The 22,841-nt window shown below is 41.6% G+C and overlaps 1 protein-coding gene and 1 pseudogene across 12 annotated transcripts in view; one reads left to right on the top strand and one right to left on the bottom strand.

Annotated features, from left to right (window-relative positions):
* The window catches only part of Evl (Enah/Vasp-like), a 145,329-nt gene that overhangs the window by 26,962 nt on the left and 95,526 nt on the right, over nt 1–22,841 (top strand). For 3 of the 12 annotated variants that reach the window (XM_087195570.1, XM_087195574.1, XM_087195576.1), the window contains exon 1: nt 21,331–21,523. The exons of 6 other annotated variants lie outside the window; for them this stretch is intronic. In XM_087195570.1, the coding sequence (XP_087051696.1) occupies nt 21,501–21,523 (23 nt within the window). In that variant the 5' untranslated portion in view covers nt 21,331–21,500. Of the gene's footprint in view, nt 1–21,187; nt 21,524–22,841 lie in introns of those variants that run through there. 3 more of the 12 variants (XM_004836969.4, XM_087195583.1, XM_004836968.4) reach the window with 3 other exon arrangements.
* On the bottom strand, nt 55–545 carry LOC101707399 (protein FAM107B-like; annotated as a pseudogene).

Below are 22,841 nucleotides of genomic sequence, written 5' to 3' on the forward strand. Positions count from 1 at the left end.
TCACCCAGACTGTAGGAAAACCAAACCAAATCCCTTCTCTAGGTAACCCTCTGAGCTTGCTGGAATTCTCTTCCAGGCTCTGTCCCTGAGACCAGCGCCGAAAAGCACCCAGACATAGCTCTCTCGGGGACAGTGGGATGTGCCAGACCTCAGGCAGCCTTGGCCTAGGATTCCTGGGCTTGGGCTGCCTCCTGACCTGTTCTCCTGAAATTGCCTTTCACTTTCACAAACTCTCTGCTTCTCAAGTTCAGTTTGCTCCAACTTCTGCTGCCCCTTTAGTACTTCGATTTCTGAGTCAGATTTCTTCTTTTGTGCTTCATCTTCCTTCTGCTTTATTACTTGGTCCCCTTTTCTCTTTTCCATCACTTTCTGCAATTCTGGTTTATTCTGAGGAGCAAGACCCCTTTTCTGATTCATAAGGAGCTCCCTGTGAAGATCCTGGTGGTTCCAGGACGTATTGACAGGGTTGGCCAGTTTCTGGGCTGAATCAGCTCAGGGTTGTCATCATCGATGTAGTCTGGCTTGGCCATGATGTGTCTCGGTATGAAGGATGAGTCCTTGGGGTCACTGTCCTCAAGTGGGCTGTCTCGGCGCTCACAAAGGCTCGCAGCCCTCCCCTGTATATAGTATTTTTGGTTGGCAGGGTATTTTTTCTTTCATCACTTTGAATATACCATCATATTCCCTTCTAGCCTGCAAAGTTTCTGCTGAGAAGTCCTTTGATGATAGGAAGTCCTTTGTACACACGAGTCCCTTTTCTCTTGCTGCCGTGAAGATTCTTTGTGACTTCTGACAGTTTGGTTATTATATATCTTCATGTAGATCATTTAAGATTTATCCTAGTTGAAGTCTGTGAGCATCTTGAATTCATATATCCAGTTCTCTTCTCAGATTTTTTAGTTTTATTTCTTCAAATAGGCTTTTTGCCCCTTTCCCTATTCTTTCTACTTTTAGGATACCCAAAACGTATATGTTGTTGTACTTAATGGTGTCCCGTAAGTTCCTCAAGGCGCTCTTCACTTTTTTTTTCTTTTCTTTGTTGCTCTTCTCATTGGACTCAATAAATTTAAATGTCTTGATATTAAGTTTTCTGGTTCTTTCTTCTGTTTGTTGTCTGCTTTTGAATGCCTGAAGTGAATTTTGCAATTGGTTCCCCTTCAGAGTTTCTCTTTGTTGGCATTCTTATTCTATTCAGGCAGTTCTCCTGATTTCTTTCAGTTGTCTGTCTGTGCTCTCTTTTAGATCATTGAACATCTTTATGATGGTTATTTTGAATTCTTTTTTTTTTGATACTAGGGATTGAACTCTGGACCTTCCGCTTGCGAGGCAGGTGGTGGAACCACTGAGCTAAATCCCTGGCCCTATTTTGAATTCTTTGCTAACTCATATATCTCTGTTTCTATAGAATCAATTTCCGGACATTTAATTTGTTCCTTTGTCTGGTCCATGTTTCCCTATTTCCTTATGCCTTACTACCTTTTGCTGGGACATGGGCATTTGAAAACCAGCCATCTTCCCAAATCTGGCTGTGTACAGGGAGAGGCCTTTATCTGCTGAGCTCTGAAGAGGTTCTTATAGGCTTGCCTAGTGTGCATGAACCTCTTAACTGGTTTCTGGATTTCATGGCAATTGGTCCATCTGTTGTTGTTAACTAGTCCCCATGGGGGAAGGAAGGTCTGGAACTTTCTTTCCACCATATTGCTGACCATAAACTCTCTAATGCTATCTCTGGTAAAGTAAACTTTCTCTGAGGAATAACTTAATCTCTTTCTATAGTTTCTTTAAAAAACGATAAACTCAAAACCACAGTTTCATAAGAAAATCTAAACTTTGTCTTGATGAATATATATAATAATAATGCATTTATTAGGTTAATTTACAAACCAAATGCTGTCCTATTACCTCATTAATCTTCCCAGTAACTGTAGGAAATAGGTATTATTATTGCCTTCTTTTTGTAGGAGAGGAATCTGAGGAGCAGAGAAAGAAAGTGACTTGGCATTGGGCTGGAAAATGTGTGAGAGTCACTGCACTGGACTGCTTAAAATTTCACAGCCTAGGAGGAGATTTAGCTCAGTGGTTCCGCCACCTGCCTGACAAGCACAAGGTCCAGAGTTCGATCCCCAGTACCAAAAATAAAAAATTTTCACAGCCCAGGAATTCTGGATACTCTATTTAATATACACATTAGGCCTTCTGGTTATTCTTTCACCCTTGTTGTCACATCCATTTTTTTCCCTTAAATTCTTTTATTGGTACATTTTAGGTATAAAATACGTTTACATTTATCATTGGGTGCTTGTACCTGTACATGATGTATCTTGGTTTTCTTTTTTTTTTTTCCCATTACCAGTGCACCCTTTACCCCCTCCACCCTTCCCTAATTACATAGATTTCATTTCCTTCTTTTTTTCTTTTCTCATAATTTTTCCTTTCCCCTTCCCTTCCGACGACCCCTAACCCTTTGGACCTTTTCCTATTTCAAATTATCAATTATTCATTATCAATCCTTTTAATCCTTATTTACACTTTCAGTTTCTCACACTACAGGAAATATTCGGTATTTACACATGTGTGTCCTATTTATTTCACTTAAGAGTATGGCCTCAGTATGCATCCATTTAGCTATAAATGACTCAAGTTTCTCATTCTTTATGGCTGAGTAGTACTCCATTTTATAAAAAAAAACACATCTTCTTTATCCAGTTTCCAGTTGATGGGCACTTGGGCTGTTTCCAGGCTTGAGCTCTTACAAACTGCCACTATAAACATGGGTGCACATATATCGCTATGGTATGATTCTTTTAATTCTTTGGGGAAGATACCCAGCAGGGGAATAGCTGGGTCAAATGGGACCTCCAGCCCTAGTTCTTTGAGGTATCTCCACGCTGATTTCCACAGTGGTTGCACCAGTCTGCACTCCCACCAACAATGGAGAAGGGTTCCTTTCTCCCCACACCCCTGCCAGCATTTGTTATTGGTTGGTTTCTTGATAGCAGCTACTCTTTCTGGGGTGAGGTGGAATCTCAGTGTTGTTTTCATCTGCTTCTCTCGAATGACCAGTGATGTTGAACATTTTTTCATATGTTTATTTGCTGCTTTTACTTCTTTGTCTGAGAAATGTCTGTTTATTCCAGGTGCCCAGTTTTGAATTGGGTCTTTGAATTTGGGGGGTCTGATTTTTTTCAATCCTTTATATATTTTAGATAGTAGTCCTTTGTCTGAGGGACAGCTGCTAAAATTTTTTTCCCACATTGTAGGTTGTCTGTTAGCTCTGTTGATGGTTTCTCTTGCAGTGCAGAAGCTTTTTAATAAGATGAAATCCCAGTTGTTGATTCTTTGTGCTAGTTCCCATGCTATTGAGGTTTTGTTCATAAAGTCTTTTCCTATGCCAATATCTTCAAGAGTTCTACCTAACTTACCTTCCAGCAAGTTTAGTGTTTCTGTCACATCCATTTTTAAAAATCACTTCCAAACATAACTGTCTGCCTAAGAGCATCTCCTTTGCCATTTCGTATATGGCTGACACAGACACCGGACCCTTCATTGAGATCTTCAAGCATCAGGGAGTTAAGGAGCTATACGTAAAGTATGGTGTCGGTGTTTCGTTGTTCAGCTGTTCTTGCTGAAGAGCCAACTGATGCCCGTCTTGTGCATACCAGTCTATACACAGGCTTCATGTAGTCGGGGTCAGGAGAGTGAGGTGTTTTATGCCACTGTGGGGCATAGGCTGTACCATTGAGCAGGATGAATGCTTTTTATCTTGGGAGGGGATGGACTGAGAACAAGGAAGCTGCGGTGAGGAGGGAGTCGAGTTGTTGATGAATGGAGGTAGGTTTGAAGTCAGCATTTTGAGGAATGGGGTGAAGAGAGCATGGGGCTCAGATTTCAGGGAGCCAGATTCTAGCCCTGGCCCTGCTTGACTTCGCTGGGGTGTTAATGAATCATTTTCCTTCCCTGAACCTTGGTACTTCCACCTGTTTGTGAAAGGAGAACACTGAATTAAATGATGTCTTCACCTATTGTTGTGTGGATCTTTCTCATTTGAGAACAGACCTGTACAGGATGCTGGACAGAGCTCAGACAAGTGAGACAATAATGGTAAATATCTCCTTTTCTTGATGGTTTACATGAAAGAGAAGTGGTCCTGAAGTAAATAAACTCCAAACTCTTCTGATTTCAGAGTCTGGCCCTACTGTTTTTCCCCCAAGGGACTGAACCTAGGATCTTTGTACTAAGCCACATCATCTCCAGCCCTTTTAAATTTTGTTGGTTTTTTTAGACAAGGTCTTACTAAATTTCAGCCAATTTCCCAGGCTGAGCTTGAACTTGTGGTCCCCCTGCCTCAGCCTCCCAGTGTGCTGGAATTACAGGTGTATGCCATCATGCCTGGCCTGGCTATACTCTTGATAAAGTAGGATTGAAGGTATGGCTTCACTTTCTCCCTATCTCATCTTGCCTAAAGAAAAGTACTGTATGCAAGTCTCTTTCTTTTATCAAGCATAATTGAAAATGCAAAGTTTGACCTTGATCAAGTCACTTAACCTCTTAAATCTGTAGTTTCCCACCTGTAAAATAGGGATGATAACCCCTGCCTTGCCTACTTTGGTAGATAATTGGCTGGTCATAAGAGACAATGTATGAGGAATACCTTAAAAGGATGCTACAATTGTTAGGATTACCAAGGTGCTGTGCATGCTGAGTGCCTAGAGGTTCCACTTATGTAAGGATTTCAGCTGATGGTGAAGTTAATGTTTTCCCTTAAAAAGTGGAAGGAAAGAAGGAAAGAGTCCCATCTTTATCATTAGGAAAGTAAAACTGAAGTCACAGCCACCCAGTGCTTGTGCCGTGTAGTTTATTCTGTGTGAGGCACTTAGAGCAATTCTCCCATTGGCTAACTGGGGAAGGTAAATGTTCTCATTTCATAGATGAGAAAATTGAGGCTCAGAGAAACTTGTCCAGTGTCCCAGTTTGTTATTGACAAACCTAGGACTTGGGAGGAAAGACCTAGTATTTTTTGAATTTCTGTTCAATGCAAACTGCTTTCACATTTATGGTCTCATTTAATCCATGTAATAGTTTTATGAATTGTTATTTCTTTATATTAGGAAACAGGATCAGAGGGGTTAAAAGTGAAGTGTTCAGGATTAACAAGGAGGAAGTAACAGAGCTGGTATTTAAATCTTGCTGCAGTTGGCTCACAACTCAGTACTGTTGTACTGTACTGCTTCTCAACTCATTTGTTCCTTCATGTATTAAAAAAATTGTATATGCCTGGCAGTGTTCCAGGTCTAGGTTCTCACTGACTTCAGCTTGCTTCTTCTACTAAGCATGGGTCTCTAATTTGAGACATTGACTGTCACATTACTTTAGTGCTGTCGGAATAGAGGCTGTGTTCAGGTTGTAAGTGTGTCCTTATTTTGTGCTGAGAGCAGATACATGCAAGTATACATGTATATGTCTATTACAATGTTGCTAGCTTTATGAAAACCTTACTTGTTCATTGTGCAAATTCAGCAATGCCTAAAAGTAGAAAAAAATACCCTGCCATTTCCACTCTTTTTGTTCAAAGTGTCTCTTTTCTGGATTTGAGAGTCTGCGTATTCCTTCTCTTCTTGCTTGCTCAGATGACGAAGAATGCACATTAAAGCTCTTCCTCCTTTAACAGCTTGTGGTCTGGATAAGAAGGTGGCTACTCCAGGCATTGTTTGATGTATTTGATGAAATATTTCCTCCTAAAAAAGGGAAAAGTCCAAGATTAACTAAAGTTCAGTGTCTTAAAAAAAAAAGTACAAAAAATAAAGAACAAATCTCCTGACAACTGTTGGAGATAAGCTGTTGTTAACATTTCCATGGTTAATATACTTGTAAACATCATTATATACACAAACGCATATTCATATAAAAGTCTAATAATAATGAAACAGCTATTTGTAATGGCTCTGGACTGAGCAACTTGATGTGTATTGTACCATTTAATTCTTACAGAAATCCCCTATGAGATACAGAGTGTTACCCAGTTTTGCTCAGAAGGAAGTTGCTGTTTAGAAAAGGGAAGTAATTTTCCAAGGTCAAGTAGCAGTTAGTCTGAAGGCAGAGACCACGCGTCTCTCTGTTCAGCTCTGTTGTGTGTAATATACATGGTAGTGCACAATTGCAAATGTACTGTATATGCTTTTCTGTAATGTACTTCTATTTCTTTGTGAAGGTGTTGTTATTATACAAGTTATAATTTATTTGATCATCTATGATATTTTTACTCATCAATAATAACATCTGTACAGTTAATGAAGATCAGCATTTATAATGACTGTTTGGGGCTCTGTTATATATTCTATATTTGGCCAAATCCTTCGTTTGTTTTTTTTTTCCCCCAGTACTGGGGATCAAACTTGGGTCCTTGCGCTTGCACAGCAGGCGGCGAAACCACTGAGCTAAATCCCCAGCCCTCCAAATCCTTTCTTGATGGATAGTTTTGCTGTTTGAAATCCTACAGGAGTGAATATTTTTGTGCCCTTTTGATTTTAACTGACTCTGCAGCCATCAGGAGTAGAGACCCTGGCCTTGGGCAGCCTAAGCTCTAGTGTAATTGGCATGGCTGCTCTTCACCATGTGATCTTGCACATGTTTCTTCACCTCTCTACTTCAGGGTCTCGTGCGGAAAATGGCTGCCCCAGGATTGCGCAGTTGGTGCATACAAGGTATGCAGAGTAGTACCAGCGGCATAGCAACTGCTCAGTGGCTATTAGCTTTTATTTATTAGGGAAAGGTGATGCAACAGTTCTGCCCCTGAGGTGCCATGGCGCTTCTGCCCAGAGATCTCTGTGGACCCTTGGTGCTTACCTTGAAGAGGGATTATCTTGAAGCGTAGCTCCCTGAGAGTCCATCTGTATGGTTTGCTTTTTCCAGGATCAACAAATGCTTTTAGGATAAAAAGGGGCTTTTATGCTCATTTGCTTTTTGGAACCCCTGTTTTTCTCTTTAGTTTTAGCCTATTCATTTTTTACTGTCACAGTGGCAATTTGAAGCCTTTAGAAAGAGCTTTTTCTGCTTGTTTTTAGCTGTTTTACTTGGCTTGGTTTGGTTATTTTTACTAGAAATATTGACCTTAAAAACCTAGTCCACCATTACTGGAAATGGGAAGTCTATTTTTTTTTTTTAAATCAGTGTACTCCATAATCTTTAGCCACACCATGGCTTTCATAGGCAGTGATAATATTTGTGTATGTCGCTTGGGAGCTGGATGTCACTGCTAGCAGTGACTGGCCTTGGAAGCTGGGGTCTGGCTTCCCGGGAGGCTGAGGTACCAATGTGTGGTTCCCTTACCAACTGGGGAGGCGCAGTGCCACACACACACTTGTGAGTGAGAACTAAACCTTCAGCTAAAGGGGACTGGCACTTTTTGGGAGAAGCACAGCAGTTTCTCAACCTCAGCACTGTTGCCATTTGGGGCCAGGGATTCTTTGTTGTGAGGGCTGCCCGTCTGTGGTAGGGTATTTAGCAACACCTCGCCTCTACTCACTAGATTCGAGGGCACCCAATACACACACACACAGTTACGACAGCTAATTCAGGTGTTGCCAGGTGTCTTCTCAGAGAAGGGACATCCCCCCAGTGAGCATTTCTGGCATACTGCTCGTCAGTGGCTCTTGGGCTTCAGCATGTGCCTTGGGCCCCTGAAGAGCTTCTGTGTGGGTGCTGTCCCCAGAGCCTCCAGCTCACCGAGTCTGTGGAAGGCCTGAGAGCCCCACCCTAATGCCCCAGGGACTACTCTGCAGGCCCAGCTTGTGAGAACACTGGTGTCGAGAAAAGCACTGCAGTTAGAGAAGCCAGAAGCTTCAGCTCTGTTTCCATCTCTGACAGCAGTCGTGTGACCCTGGGCATGGTGCTGTGTTTTCCTCTTTCCTTGGTCAAAGTGAGGAGATTGGACTGACCTTTCGCTTAGGTCACTTTCCACATTAATGAAATCTGTGAAATCCGTAAGAGTTCTTGTTCTTCTGTGGTTATGCAGTATTTCTAAAGGTCTGTAAATTTCATTCAGTGACCGTTCAGGTAGCTGAAGTATGTGCTCTTTTATCCTTTTCCGTCCTTTTAGTCAATATTTGCGGGCCTGGGATTTAGCTCAGTGGTTTCGCTGCGTGCTGCGCAAGCTCAAGGACCAGAGTTCGATCCCTGGTATCAAAAAAAAAAAAAAAAAAAAAAAGAACTGTGAGATTATTCAGTATTTGCCTTGGGGTCCAAGGAATAGTTGAATGGTCTGAGAATGAATTGTAGAGATTAATCAGCTGCTCAATTTTTTCAGGATAGTGGAAAGGTGCTGCAGTTCCAAATGTAGCCAGTTATCCAACAAATCCCAGTGTGGCATTCACAATCCATGGAAAGGTCTTAGTCCGTTTGTCCTCGTCTCTATTAATTTTAACACTGCAGTAATAGGTTAGAAGTTTAGGGGCAAAAGGGAAGGAAGTGGGGGGGCTAGGGGAAAGGATAGAAGGGAATGGGATTAATATGAGAAAATGGAAAAATAGGAACAAAATCTTTGTATATAGGGAGGAATGGAGGGGTTGAAGGGAGGGCTGAGCAAGGGTGAAAAATAAGAACCAAGAGAGACTATGTTAAGGTGCAAATTTCCAATGATGAATGTCATTATATTGTATACTTAAAATGTACCAATGATTAGAATGAATAATCGGTAATGCAAAATAGGAAGAAAAGGTCCAAAGGGTAGGGGTAGTGGGAGGGGCAGGGGAAAGGAAAGAAGGGAAAGGAAAAATGATGAGAAATGGAAAAAATGGAAATAAAGTCTTTGTAAATAGGGAAGGGTGGAGGGGGTGAAGGGAGGGCTAGGAAGGGGAAAAAAAAATAAGAACCAAGATGCATTATGTAAAGGTACAATTCCCAATGAGAAATGTAATTGTGTTGTATACCTACAATGTACCAATAAAAGAATTTAATTTTAAAAAATTTTTTAAAAAAGAAGTTGGGCTTTCTGAAAGAAGGTATATAAAGAAGACTGCAAGACTCTTGAGAAATGAGAATAGAGCTCTTTTGGAAACTAAGGAGCAGTGCCATTTTGGATGAGGAAAAACACTACCTTGTACATTTTTGTAGGAAATTAGAAATAGAGAAGGCCTGATTATCAGAAATGGAATGTGAGAAAGAAAAACTAGCTTTTTCAGGGAACCGAACACATTCATGTAGTGCAAAACTTCTAAAATTTTAACTGTTGGCATATATTCATGCAAGTTCTTTATCATTGTCTTGGGTTCCCTCTAACTCCTTCTCCTGTCCAAACATGTCATAAAGAAAGGTCTTTCTTTCTGTGCTTGTAGAGTAGGAGGGGGTTGTGTGGTCAGGATTGGTACCAAACTCCAGACCTTAAGTATTCAAAACATAGGATCTGCTATTCTATTTAAGGGCAGCATATGCGCTCTCAGACCCGCGTGTTCTGATTTATAATATATGTATGTACACCTCTTCTTAATTTCCCTGACTTCAAAATAAAAATATCTTGCCCAGTGCAGTGACATGTGCTTATGGTCCTAGCTGGTCCCAGGAGCCTGAGTTAGGATCACCTTGAGCCTAGGAGTTCAAGACCAGCCTGGGTGGCAACATTGTGAGACCCATCCCAAACAAACAAACAAAAATATCTTCATCCTTCCCTTGAAATTCTCACAGTGTTCCTTCATTTGTTTTCCATTTCTAAAGGCCCTCACTGGACGAATCCCCAGAAATTCCCTTCCTTTCTTGGTTTCTTGAAGCATACCAAAACCTTTGGAATCTATTCATTCTTTAAGTTCTTTAGTTCATTTGGTTTATTTATGCATTCCAATTCCCTACCTCTGTGGGAAATACACCTATGCACAAAACATTATCTGATTAGATTTCTTCTTTGACTTCATACTGTTTTGCTGGTTAGTGAGGGTTGGGTTTATATGTGCCTCAGAAGTAGATTTGGTTTGTGACTTCCAGGCACTGTTATGTTGGAAAGAAACGGATGACAGGGGTGGGTTTGTGAAAACTAGGAGATAAGGGTTAATTATGATAACTGCCTCAGACTAACCAGTGCTTCTAGGAAGTTTAGGAAGGCTATGAATCAGAGTTCCATTTTTTCATCTTTAGAAGACCCATAAGTGAGATAGAATTCAGAAAAGCACCAAGAACTGAGAAGTTCTGAAAAATGGCCTCCCTCCTCCAAATTTCGAAGTGATTTGGCTCTAAGAAGACCAAGCTGTTATTTATAGTTGACTTCAATAATTTGAATGATTTTCATAAATAAAGAGGATGTGAATGAGACAGAAGCCAAAACAGGCCAGATAGGAAAAACACTTAGTAATTGGTTCCTTGGAATGGATAATAAACTATGGTTAGCTATTTTTAAATTATTTTAGAAAAGTTACCTGGCATTAGAGAAAAAGCAAAAAGATTATTGTGTGTCCTTTCATCGTCATTCAAGAGCATTTGTATAGCAATCCCAAAGACATTCTTAGAGAAGATAACTATTTGGCTTACTTTTGATGAAGTCCAAACTCTGTAAAGTTGGATGTTAACTTGTAGAAAATTGATGTTACAAGTGTTTTGTCCATTAGAGATCTGAATTATTTCTATTTCGTAGAAAAGATAATAGGTTATGGTTTCATTGCTGTATAGAACATTAACCAGTTTTGTGTCTAACTTTGGAAGATTATCACATTCTTTTTTTCAGTGACTATATGTACATTTATTGTTACCTTGAACCGGTGTTGCCTTTGTTAATGGTTTAAATCAATCTTTGACATATCTGTATTATATTTCTATGAGATTTCTCAGACACTGACAGAAATGGGTACTTGTTGACATATAAGCATCTTAGATGACTTAGACTATTTACCAGGAGTCAAAGTTTGACTAAATTGACTTTGGGGTCCTTACAGTCCTGCATTCTTATAGTTAAGAATGCTTATCTAAATTCTCTTGGTCACTTGGATAGTAAGTTACAAGTTACATTTATGGGTCATGTAGTATATGGCTTGGATGAATATTTAAAATTCTTGCCTTATCAAGATCTAAATGGCACAGGGCTCGGGGTTTAGCTCAGTGGTTCTGCCCCCTGCCTTGCAAGCGCAAGGACCGGAGTTTGATCCCTGGTACCAAAACAAACAAACAAACAATAAATGGCACAAAGTGGAAAGGGATAATATCTTTTGTCAATAATAATACTGTCATTGACTTGTAGACCACTTAAAGTTTACAAAAAATAGCATAGACATTATTGTATTTGGACTTCATAATTTCTGTTTGAGGGACAGGAATACACTGAGATGGTGACAGGCAAAGTGACTTGCCAAAGGACGTTCACTTGGGAAGGAATGGAGCTGGGACCACATCCTGGCTATGCACACACCAGGTTCATCCAGCAGCCACATGATGGAGTGAGAAAAGAAAAAGAAATGAAGGAGAGAAGGAAGGCTCACACAACAAAATAAATTTTAAAATCCTGTGCCACAGCTTTAGATACCTGACATGTTGATTTATTATTGCTGATTATTATTTTAGTTTTTGGAGCATATGGAGTATGTTAGTCAAAGTTTCTTTGCTGTGACAAAATACCTGAGATAAACAACTTCAAAGGAGGAAAGATTTATTTTGGCTCTCAGTTTCAGAGGTGTTAGTCTGTGGTTGGTTGTTCTGTTGCCTTTGGGCCTGTGGTGAGCCATCATGGTGGGGAGCACATGGTGGAAGAGGCTGCTCATGGTGGCTGGAAAGTGAAAGAGGGAGGAAGGGACTGGGATCCGAATTACTCTTCAAGGGCACCCCCTCAGCGACCTAACTTCCTTCCACTAGGCCCTCCCTCTTAAAGGTTCTACCACCTCCCAACTGTGCCACAGGCAAAGACCAAGCCTTCCACACATAGCCTTTGGGGAACATTTAAGATCCAAACCTTAACATATTGGTCCTGGCCCCCAAGGGCTCATGTTCATCTCATCATGCAAAATGTATTCAGACCCTCTCCAAAAAGCCCCCAAATTTTAACAGTTCCAGCCTTACTCAAAAGCCTAAATCAAAGTTGCCTCCAAGATTCAGGGTAAACTCTTAGCTGTGAGGTCCTATAAAAATCAAATAACAAGTTATATCCTTCCCAGATGCAATGAGGCAGGGTAAAAACCAGTCTAAAAGAGAGGCGGAATAGGGCCTTAGAAAGGAGGGATTGGACCAAAGCAAAACAGAAACTCAGCAGGCAAACCTTAAATCCTGTAGCTCCATGTTTGGCATCTTGGGTGCATAGTGGTGGGATATAAGCCCTCAAGGCCTTGGGCAGTCCTACCCCTGTGGCAGCTGCAGCCCACATGGCCTCTCCCTTGAGCTGGTTCTGCTTGTTGCCTACAGTTTCCCTTGGCGGGATTCCATGTTCCTGCCATCTCCAACATCTTGAGGACTCCATCGAAGTTTTGGCATCACTATCAGCCTCATGTATCACCCTGTCAGAGGTTGCCTGTAGGGACTGTGATCCTGCCATACCACCTGGCCTCCCAAGCTTTCCTCTGAAATCTTGGTGGAAGCTTCCCTCTGAAATCTTGGTGGAAGCTTCAGTGACCCTGTAAATCCCGCATCCTGCACACCTACAAAACCAGCATCACATGGGCAGTGCCAGAATCTGCCAGTGCCCTGAGTTGTACCTGGGCCCACTTAAACCATGGCTGCAGAGCCTCTAAGTAGCTAAACAGCTGAACACAGGGAAACAAATCTGAAGAAAAAATTCCCTAGACATCCCTGTGTATGCAAGGTCCTCATCTCAAAACTCTTCCAGACTGTAGTGGCTGGGGTCTTGGTGATTCCTGAGATGCCCTGAAGGCATTTTTCCTATTATCCTGATACAAGATACTTGGCTTCTTTTTAATGGCATTAAACTTGTGCAACTTCATTCTTCTTGGCTGAAACTATAAACATACTTCTTTTCTAGACAAACTTCAAATTTTTCAAATCTTTTTACTCTACTTTTTGTTCCCAGCTCTCACTGTAAGTGGCTATAAGCAACTAGCAGTGATGGGCCGGGGATTTAGCTCAGTGGTTCCACCACCTGCCTTGCAAGCGCAAGGTCTCGAGTTCAATCCCCGGTACCAAAAAAACAAAACAAACAAGCAACCACCAGTGCCACTGCCTGAATGCTGTGTTGCCTTTAAATTTACTCTACTAGATTAATTAGTCCATCACCTTTAAAGTCAGCCTCCTATAGTGTCTTGGGGCATGGACGAAATGTAGACAAGTTCTTTGCCAGAATATAACACTCAGCTCCCAGATGAGTCCTCATTTCCATCTGAAATTTCATTAGTACAGCCTTTTCTGTCCCCATTCATGTCAGCATTCTGGTCTTCTGAACCCCGACCAGAATCATCCATTAATTTCCACTTATAGCATTCTAGGCTTTTTCTAGCCTTCTTCTCCAGACTCTTCCAGACTCCTGCAAACCAATTCAACAGGTTTCTGAACTACATGGTCAGGTATAGTCACAGGAATGACCCCATTTCCTGTACCAATTTTCTGTGTCAATTTCACTGTTACAGAAATACCTTAGATAATCACATTTTAGCTGGAGTGTAGCTTAGTGGTAGAACTCTTGTCTAGTTTGCATGAAGCTCTGGGTTCAATCCCCAATACCACGACCACCAAAAAAAGTGATGATCAACTTATAATCAACATATACTTTTTTTGGCTCGCAGTTTTGGAGGTTTTAATCCATTGCCACTTTGCTGTTTCCTTCAGGTCAGTGGCAGCACAGTACCTTATAGTGAAAGTGCATAGTGGAAGAGGCTGCTCACCTATGAGAGCCAGGAAGCCAAAAAGGGAGGGGAGGGAGGAGGGAAAGAAAAGAAAAGAAAGGAAAGGAAGGAACTAGGGTTTCAATATTACTTCAAGGGCATGTCCCCAGTGACCTAACTTCCTGCCATTAACTAGCACAACCTCCTAAAGGTGCCACTAGCTCTCAATAGCAACATGGACTAGTGGCCAAACTTTTAACAATGAGAATTTGGGGGACACATAAGATCTAGCTATAACAGAGGATCTGCCTAACCGTTAAAAAGGCCTTCAGAAAAAGGCCTGAACTAAGGCTCTCTATCTTCGACCTTGCTTCCACCTCAGGGATAGAGCAATTCTAGCCTCACAGCCATGGTCAATAAATGTTTCTTGATTGATTATATATATTTCCATTGCATGTTTTATCTTCTTGATTCTCTCTCTATTCCTGGAAAGACTTCTGAGAAAATTTCAATACATCATGGTAACACTGGAGCAGCTGTATTTATTCATTCAAAAGGATAATGTGTCCTATTATTTGATTCTTGCACCGGAAAGAGGACTGCTGACTTAATCCAATTTTATCTTCTTATGAAATCACTCTAAGTCCACAGATCTCTGATTGATTAACTAAACAGATGCGTAATTCTGTGTGCCAGCTTCTGGGACAGAATAGTAAAGAAGACTCAAGGTCTACCTTTCATAGAGTTTATACTCCTTTTGGCTTTTGGTGCTAGTGTAGTCTTCATTTTTCAAATATTTTCACGTGTCTATGGCCATATCATGGTGAATATGCCAATCTTGTGTGAAATGTTTTCAGCCTTTGCTCTGCTTCATTAGTCACCAAAAGCCACAGAAAGCAATTGAGTTGTGAGAAGGACTGTCTCTAACACATGTCTGAAATCCAACTTTGATCTTTGCTGCTGCCAGCTGAGTCCAAACTCCATTCTCTCTTACCTGGACTTCTGCAGTGCCTTATAACTGGTCTCCCTGCTTCTGTTTTCCTTCTGAAAATTGAAATCAGATCACAGTACTCCCCTGCCTAAAACTTCCCAGAGGCTTCCCTGGCTAGTAGAGTCCTGCTTCCTTCCCTGTCTGCATCTTCTGCTCTCTTTACCTGGTCTGTTCCACCCACACCCTAAGAGAGGGGTGGGTGCCAAGCTTGTTTCCTCTCACCTTGGGCCTTGTACAGCGATTTCTTCTGCCTCTAATGATCTTCCGGATATTTGCACAACTTGCCCCTTCTTGTCATTCAAATCTCAGTTTAAATGTCCTTACTTTAGAGGTACCTTGTCTACCTCTTCTAAACGGATCGTCCCCCACTCACTGTACTGTCTGGTACATTGCTGTGTTTTGTAATCCTTTTCTTATTCGTCATCTGACTTCCTTTATTAGAATGTAACTACAAAAACTTGGAACTTGATTTTGTTCACTGCTCTCTCTGAAATGCCCAGCCCAGAGTAGCCTGTCAAGTATTTGCTGAAAAAATAAAAGATAAATTTCAATAAATCTGGAAGGTATTTTCAGAGTGCTTCTTTCATAGAAGAGATTGATGTAGACTGAAATGTAGAAGTAATTACCAGTAAACTCCTATTTTGGCAGCATAGTTTAAGCAGAACTCTCAAAATAGAGTTAAGGGATGGATTTATTTAAAACTTTTATTTTAAACTTCAGTATCACTGTCGAAGTTCCATTGAACTATATAATTTGCGGAAAGACAAGTTGGAGTATAGAACTCACACATTTCCTATCAATTCAAGAAGGTTTGTTTTTTAAATTTTTAGAAATATTAATGGAACTGGAATTCAAGGGCATTCAATGAATTTGAAACATTTTTAACCAAAGACCTCCTATATACCTAGGAATGTTCTGTGCCTTCTGAAAGTTTAGATAGGACTAAAAACAAGGGTTAGGGCTAGTGACCTCCCCACAATTTCAAAATAGGAGAATTTGGGGATGGTGGTCCAAAATTATAATGGATTTCTCTTGAAGTTATATTTGCACAACAAGTGTGTTATTGTTTCTTAGGTTGTGTTTATATTTCTTGGGGTGAAGACTGATGTGTGATGGGGTTATAGAGAGCTAAAATCTGCGGGGATTCCCATTCAGCCCCGCAAGTTCTGTACCCAGTGAGTCTTATCTACTTACAGACCTAAGACAGGCAGTGGACCAAGTTATTCAGCACAAGACAATATGTGGGATGATTTTTTTTTAAATTGTTATTGATTTTTGTAGAAATTTCAGAGTTTTAGAGACCCGTGTAGGCTGGTTTGGGTCAAGAGGGGAAACACATAAATGAGATTTTGAGACATAAGTGATCACACCAGCTACCATTGATTGTGGTTACTGTGTGTCAGGCATTTCATTTTGCAGAACCCCCACAAAATATGTGCCATCTTCCCTATCTTAGGATGTGGAGACTGAGCCTTAGATAGTAAGGATTTGTGCGAGGCTTCTCAGATAGATAGCAGTACAGCTGGACTCAGAACCTTTCCCCCATAACCACAGAGGTACTGCGGGTGGGGCCAAGGAGAACAGAAGCAGAGTTGACAGGAGTCAGGGGGTGAGGTCAGTGAGGGGACCCCTGGCCATGCCAGAGGTCCAGGTCATCAAGTGTAGGAGGACTGGAGCACAGGTTGATCAGACTGCAGAGGAGCCAAATGCCGATGTGGGAGCCGAGATTTTATTCTTCAGACAGTGAATAAGAACATAGGATTTTCAACTGAAGTGCTAGGGCTGGTAACTGTCTGCAGGAAGGGAGATGGCAGAGATATCAGGCAATGAGGATGGTCTTAATCGGGGCAGAAGGGAGACTAGGAAGAAGCGGGCTCTGGGATGTCATCAAGTGTTTCTTCTTACCACTTAGTCCCCTGCTCATGGGAAAAGCCCCTGCTTGGGGTGTGAGAATAGTATTTTTAGTCGTGATCATAAGTGATTTTCATTTATGTCTCCTATTTCATCTCTGCACAGTGCAGTAGTGAATGTGCATATCCATAAATGTCAGAAGTAGCATGCTTATTTTACTTGATTGGCACAGCAGGCTCTATTCATATGCTCAGTTCTTATTTTGCAGCATATACATCATGGCTGTATGCCTACAGCCTAAAAAATGGAAGAGAAAACTTTGGTTGCCATTTCAAACCCATAGGACTAGGACATCAGGGTCTCACACTCTTGTCCATCTCCAAAGGAACTGTGATACAATTTAGTACGAAGAAATCATAAGTTCACTTTGTTAGAAAATTGACTATTCCCTATGAGAAGACATGTTGCTTGCAAAATCAAGGTGCAGGTTAAGCTAAGGCTGCTTGTTTAAAATATTCTCGCTTAGTTTCTCCAAACCTCCAGGGACCTGGGGACATCTCCTGCTGATGTTTGTGTTTGTATCCAGCCTCTCGTGTTTCTTTCTCAGGCAGCTTGCAAGCCCAGGAACTGCAGAGAGTGTTGTGTCACAACAACAGGAACCAGTTAGGAGGCTTTTATTCTTAGGAACGAGACTAGAAAGAGAACTCAGAGGTCTTCCACCTTCTTCAGTCAGAACCTTTCTACTTTTATAAGTTTTTTTTAGTAGGATTCCATGGAAATGTTATTTTCAAAAATCAAAGGCTGAAAATGTAATATCCATGATACAATGGAAAATAGAGTCCCAGAATTTGAACACATAGTCTTTGGTAGATGATCTGACATGATTATGGGGTTCTTTTGTTCAACTCTTTTAAAATGTTTATTTTTTATTAATACATGTTTGCAGCACATAATGATTACATTTGTTATGGGGAGTTGAGACCTGATATGACTTTTTGAAAAAATGTGTGGTCACAGAAGTGTGTTTTGGAGCTCCCAGCTATATATATTCTGGAGAAGACTGGAGCTGTTAGGAGTCATGGAGCTATACTCAGGTTCCTGTTCCTCACATTTTCATGATTCCAGTAATCAGGTAATCGAGGTGATCAAGGAATCGAGGATCTGCCTGGCCTTGGTGCACCAGACTCCTTTTCCCATCTGGATCTCCCATGTACCGTTGACTCAGGTTTCTACCCCTTACTTTTTGGTCATTTGAGTCAGTTTTCAGGCTTTAAAATTATGACCAGCCACGAAATCTGGGAATTAACCAAGCCAACTGGATAAAGTAGCCCCAAAGGGTCACAGTGTCAGGGCCACTGACTGCCTGATAGTCTATGGAGTGAGTCCTCTTGGGGAGAAAGCCCGAGCCATTGGGTAAATGGTGTTCATAGACCAGTAGAGCCCACTGGAGTTAGACTGAAGATGGTGCAAGGTGTTGCTCTGACACACAGAGCTGCTGTATGACAAGGGATGGCTACTCAACCACATTGGCCTTTGTTTTCTTACTAGTAAATTAAGGTAGCTCATGAAATTATGTCCAAAATACACTCAATGCTCAGATGCACTTGGATTTGGCTTTTCACCATTTCTGCCAACTCTTTTTGTCTACTAGGATTTTCCAAGTAACCCTGAAAGGTATAGCCAACCCACTGAGTAAGAGAATCTTAAGTCACTGTAGACAACAGGCCAGGGTCTAGAGGTCCTTCATTCCATTGGGCCTCTGCCATACTGGACCTGACCTGTTTTCAGGCTCCACCAGACAACAGCAGATCAGAGCAGTGTCCACTAGGCCAGATAGTGGAAAGTTAGTGCCACTGCCTCTCCTTTCATACTTTGCAGAGAGTGTAAGATGAAGGCTTGACCTTAGGATCCACCAGCAGATTCATTGCTGAGAAATAATTACGGAATATCACCAATTTCCTAGCCTGTCCAGAGGCTGTGAAGAGGATACTCCAGTGTCTGCTTCCCCTTAAAAAGATTATGTAGTGTTCATTCCTGTTGCGCTTTCCCCCCGTCCCATCTATGACTATACTCAGGTAGTTTAATAAATGAAAATATCATCTAAACATATTTCACTGAGAGCATTGGTCTTCTTTAGGTTTGGGTGGTCTGCACTATGTTTAAACCTAGGACTTAGGACATGATTTGTATAATGTACATGCACACACAAAGTTGGCCCTCTGTACACACAGATTCAACCAAGTGTGGTGGAAAATTTTGAAATATTTGAGGGGAAATACTGAACATGTACAGATATTTTTTTTCTTGTCATTCCCTAAACAATATAGTACAATTATTTGCTTAGCATTTACATAGCATTAAGGTCATAACTAATTGAGATGATTTAAAGTATATGGGTGAGGATATGTGTAGATATATGCAACTACCACACCATTTTATGTACACAACTTGACATCTGCAGATTTTGGTATCTACAGGTATCAAGATACAGATATAGATACAAACCCTTTAACCTGAGGATCACAGGACAGAAATACCCCTGCCCACAAATGAAATGAGCTCCCAGTGAGCAGAAAGGACACTGGTAAGCAGCAGTGGCTCAACATGGAGAAGAGCCCTCCAGTAATCAGAGTTGGTCAGGAAGAGGCCATCTTTGAGTTCATAAAAATGCTGAAGAATGCTTGCTAAGAGCTTCTGCACTTCTGCCTTGTTGTCCCCTTATGACAATCCCAGGAGAGGGGCATGGGCAGTATCCATATTACTGCAGATTTATGCATGGGGACTTTAGAGCTCAGGGAATTTCAATAGCTTGCCAGAAGTCACAGAATTGATAAGAGGCAGATCTGGGATTTAAAACCAGGTTATTTAATGACTCAGGATACCTTGTGTTTGCTCCTATAACAAGGTACTGCCATGAAGCTCACCAGAGGGCTCCAGCGGAGGTTTGTCAGGGATTCTGTGGAAGGCATTCCAGGTCAGCGTAGTTGGGGATCATGCAGTTTAAGGGACTACAGGAACCCCCCCAGATCTCCCTCATGCATTGATCTGGCTCGTGGGGCCTTTGTCCCTGGATTTCTCTAAACAAGCCCTGGACATTGAATCCTCTTCAAGACAGGGGAAACCACATGAGCATCACCTTCATCCCAAGCACCTGTGTGAGCTTGTGCACCAGGTCACTGCTGTCACACAGAAAGCTGAGACAAAAGGAGGTTCATTCAGCAAACCCTTTCTGAATAAGGTCGTCTTGTCAAGCACTGTACCAGGCACTGGGAATACAGATGATCACCCCTGCCCTTTTGGAGCCCCTGGGTGTGTATGTAATGCCACAGAGTCCACAATGGAAGAAAGAGAGCTAGCTACCAACTGCCCTGTGATAGTTCAGGCTCCTGGAGAGGCAGCAGCGGAGACACCTGTGTGGCAGCAGGTCATGCGTAAGGAGCAACAAATAACCTGGCCCATCTGGGCAGTGCACCCAAGAAAGGAGGTTCTGCCATATTTGGGGAACTGTGAGTTTCGACTGAATTTGGAGGTTTGGGAGAGTTTTAATGGAAGAATGAATTGGAGAAATAAGACTGTACATGAGGCTGAAGTCTTTTACCTAGTTTTTTTGTTTTGTTTTGTTTGGTACAGGGATTGAACTCGGGTCCTTGTGCTTGCGCAGCAGGAGGCGAAACCACTGAGCTAAATCCCCGGCCCTAGCCTTTTACCTAGTTTTATGGATATTGAGGAACTAATACAGGGCTAAAAGAGGGTGACATCAAAATCAGATTTAGAAAAATTGCCTTGGCAAATTTTTAGAGACAGAAAGGAAGAAGGAAGTCCAGTTACTGATGCAAGAGACTGGGAGTCCTGAAGGCAAGAGCTACGGCTGTGGACATGGGCAAGGGAGAAGGGTCTGCCTCAGGTCACCTCTTCTGGAGGAGAATCAAAATTAGTGACTGGAGTTATTTGTGAAAAAGTCAAATGACTCATAAGTTTTCATTTGAGATCTGTCTCCCTTATTCTATGAAGATTTTCAATCCAAATGTGGAAGATTCTCCTTCATGGCAAGTTTCAGAAGACGCCCTCAGCACACTTGCCAAATCTTGCCAGCCTGGGCTTTACAAACTGGTAAACATTTCTCCTTTTTTGGCTGACATCTCATTTCCTTTTTCTTAACTTCTGTGCTGAAATTATTACAGCACAGTTTTTATACTTCAAGGAATTGATGGTACACATTCTGCTTTCAATCAGTGGATAGTCAAGTAAATGAGATAGCTAATCACAGTAGACCTACAAGGTCACATTAGCCATGGCAAAATGGTGGGCATATACTGTGACTTTCATGATTCTGAAGCAGCTTATGCTAAAAGGCAGAGTTTGGAAGAATTGCTGTAGCTTGCTGTGAAATGTAGCCAGGCTATCAGTGTGTACTACGCTCATTTACAACGTGGCTCATGCCTGATCACTGTAGCAGCAGCAGCCACAAGAAGATGAGGTAATTAGACACATCACAATGGAACAGGTTGCTTTATCATTCCTTTAAACCTTCTCCCTCCTGCCTCAACCTACACAATTATAGTGGGGGTGGGGAGTGGGATGTGTTATGTGATTTACCCAGGATGCCAGGCGAGCCCTGGGTTCGACTTATTTCTCTAGACTAATCCAGCTCCCAGCCTGGAACCTAAGCATACACTGCATTAATCAGACTTGCTGGATCACATGGTTTTCTAGCTGCCTCCTCTGTTAGCTGCCGCTTGTCAGCAGCTGGCTGAGCTGGATGCTGCAGGCCCCTGTCTGCAGAAAGCCTTTTACTTCAGAATATTGGGGTGTGTGGAAACCCCGCCTCTTTTTTCTGCACTTTGCACCATCTGACTAACTAAATGGTTGTCCTCGGTACCAAAAAGGCTACCATACAATCTAAGGAAATTGTCTCTGAGTAGGTCATGTTTGCATTTGAAGAATTCAGGTATGTTCTGGGTTTTCTACATTAGTCTGCTGCTGGGGTTTTGTTCTCGCTAGGTTTTTGCTGTGTAATGACAGCTTAGGCTCTGGCTGGTTCTCACACACAAAAAAGGGTTTGTGTCTGCATTTGGTGAGATTTATCCCCATGTGGGGATGGGAGGCTCAGAGGTGGTGCGGATCGGGGGTGTTTACTGCATGCAAAAGTACAGCATGGATAATTGGCTTGATCATGTGTGAATCCGTCCCGGACCTCACCTTGTGCCTCATTTCAGCTGCCCTTGCTGCTGTAGAGTTATGAATTCAGAATAGCAACTGTTTATCCAGAATGAGACTTGCTATCTTTTGTTTTTTCTCCTTTGTCAAACTCATGCAATCTACTGCTGTTTAAAAAAAAAATGAATCATAGCAGTGTAGGTGAAAAATTTTCCAAATCTATCTGCATAGTGGAAATTTGATTTTTTTTCTCATTATTGTTAATGGTAATTTCGTGGCCAGACTGCTTTCTGGGAAGTGCCTTTGTAATGTTTTGTTAACAGGGTCCTTTGCTTTCATAAGCTTTTCAGCAGCTGTAATTATTAATGTTCTGAATTAGATCTTTTGTGAATCTTATTCCTTCTGTTTCCTCTATCTAGTCTCTGGAAATCTGTCCCTGGGTATGAATATGGAAAAGGACATTCCAACACAGATAGTTTCTAAGAAATGAAAATAAAGGAGGCAGAACAAGAGGGTAATCAGATCCTTCTTGTGCCTGTGTCCACCTCCTTGGAGCCTATGGATAAAAGTACATGTGTGTATGTGTCTGATTCTGACCTCTGATGGCTTCTCATTTTTCAAATGGAATCTCTGTGTATTTTAGAATTGAGCATAAGTACCATATTGGTGGGCAAAGAGAGTGATTGTGCAGGACTCGGCTCTGCCTCGGCAGGCCTTTTCTCTTCCCTACAAATGTTACTGCAATAGACACTGGTATGATCAGAGAAGAACCACCTTTCATTATTTTAGAGAGCAAACTGGAGACTTTTGAACCAATCAAGGGAGTAGGAGAGAGGATCATTAGATTTTCACAAAGAAAAGTCAGGGTAGAAAGCTTGACCCTGCCCTTCTTGGTAAAGTTGATGCTTTGGATCCAGAAAGTTGTCCTTTGTTTCAGAGAGTGTCTCTGCATTATTTCTAATGGACAAAGCTTATAAGAAGGAAATCCTTTCCATGTGGCAACATGCCTTGCTGACAAGCGCCCCATACCCTTCCAGTAACCAAACTTACTGTTTTAGGATAGCTCCATTAGATAGCTAACAAGAATTTATTAAATGCTTGTTACATTA

The sequence above is a fragment of the Heterocephalus glaber genome, unplaced genomic scaffold (genome assembly GCF_053883595.1).
Source record: "Heterocephalus glaber isolate CG9 unplaced genomic scaffold, H.glaber_assembly_v1.0 deba00001608, whole genome shotgun sequence".
Classification (NCBI taxonomy): Eukaryota; Metazoa; Chordata; class Mammalia; order Rodentia; family Bathyergidae; genus Heterocephalus; species Heterocephalus glaber.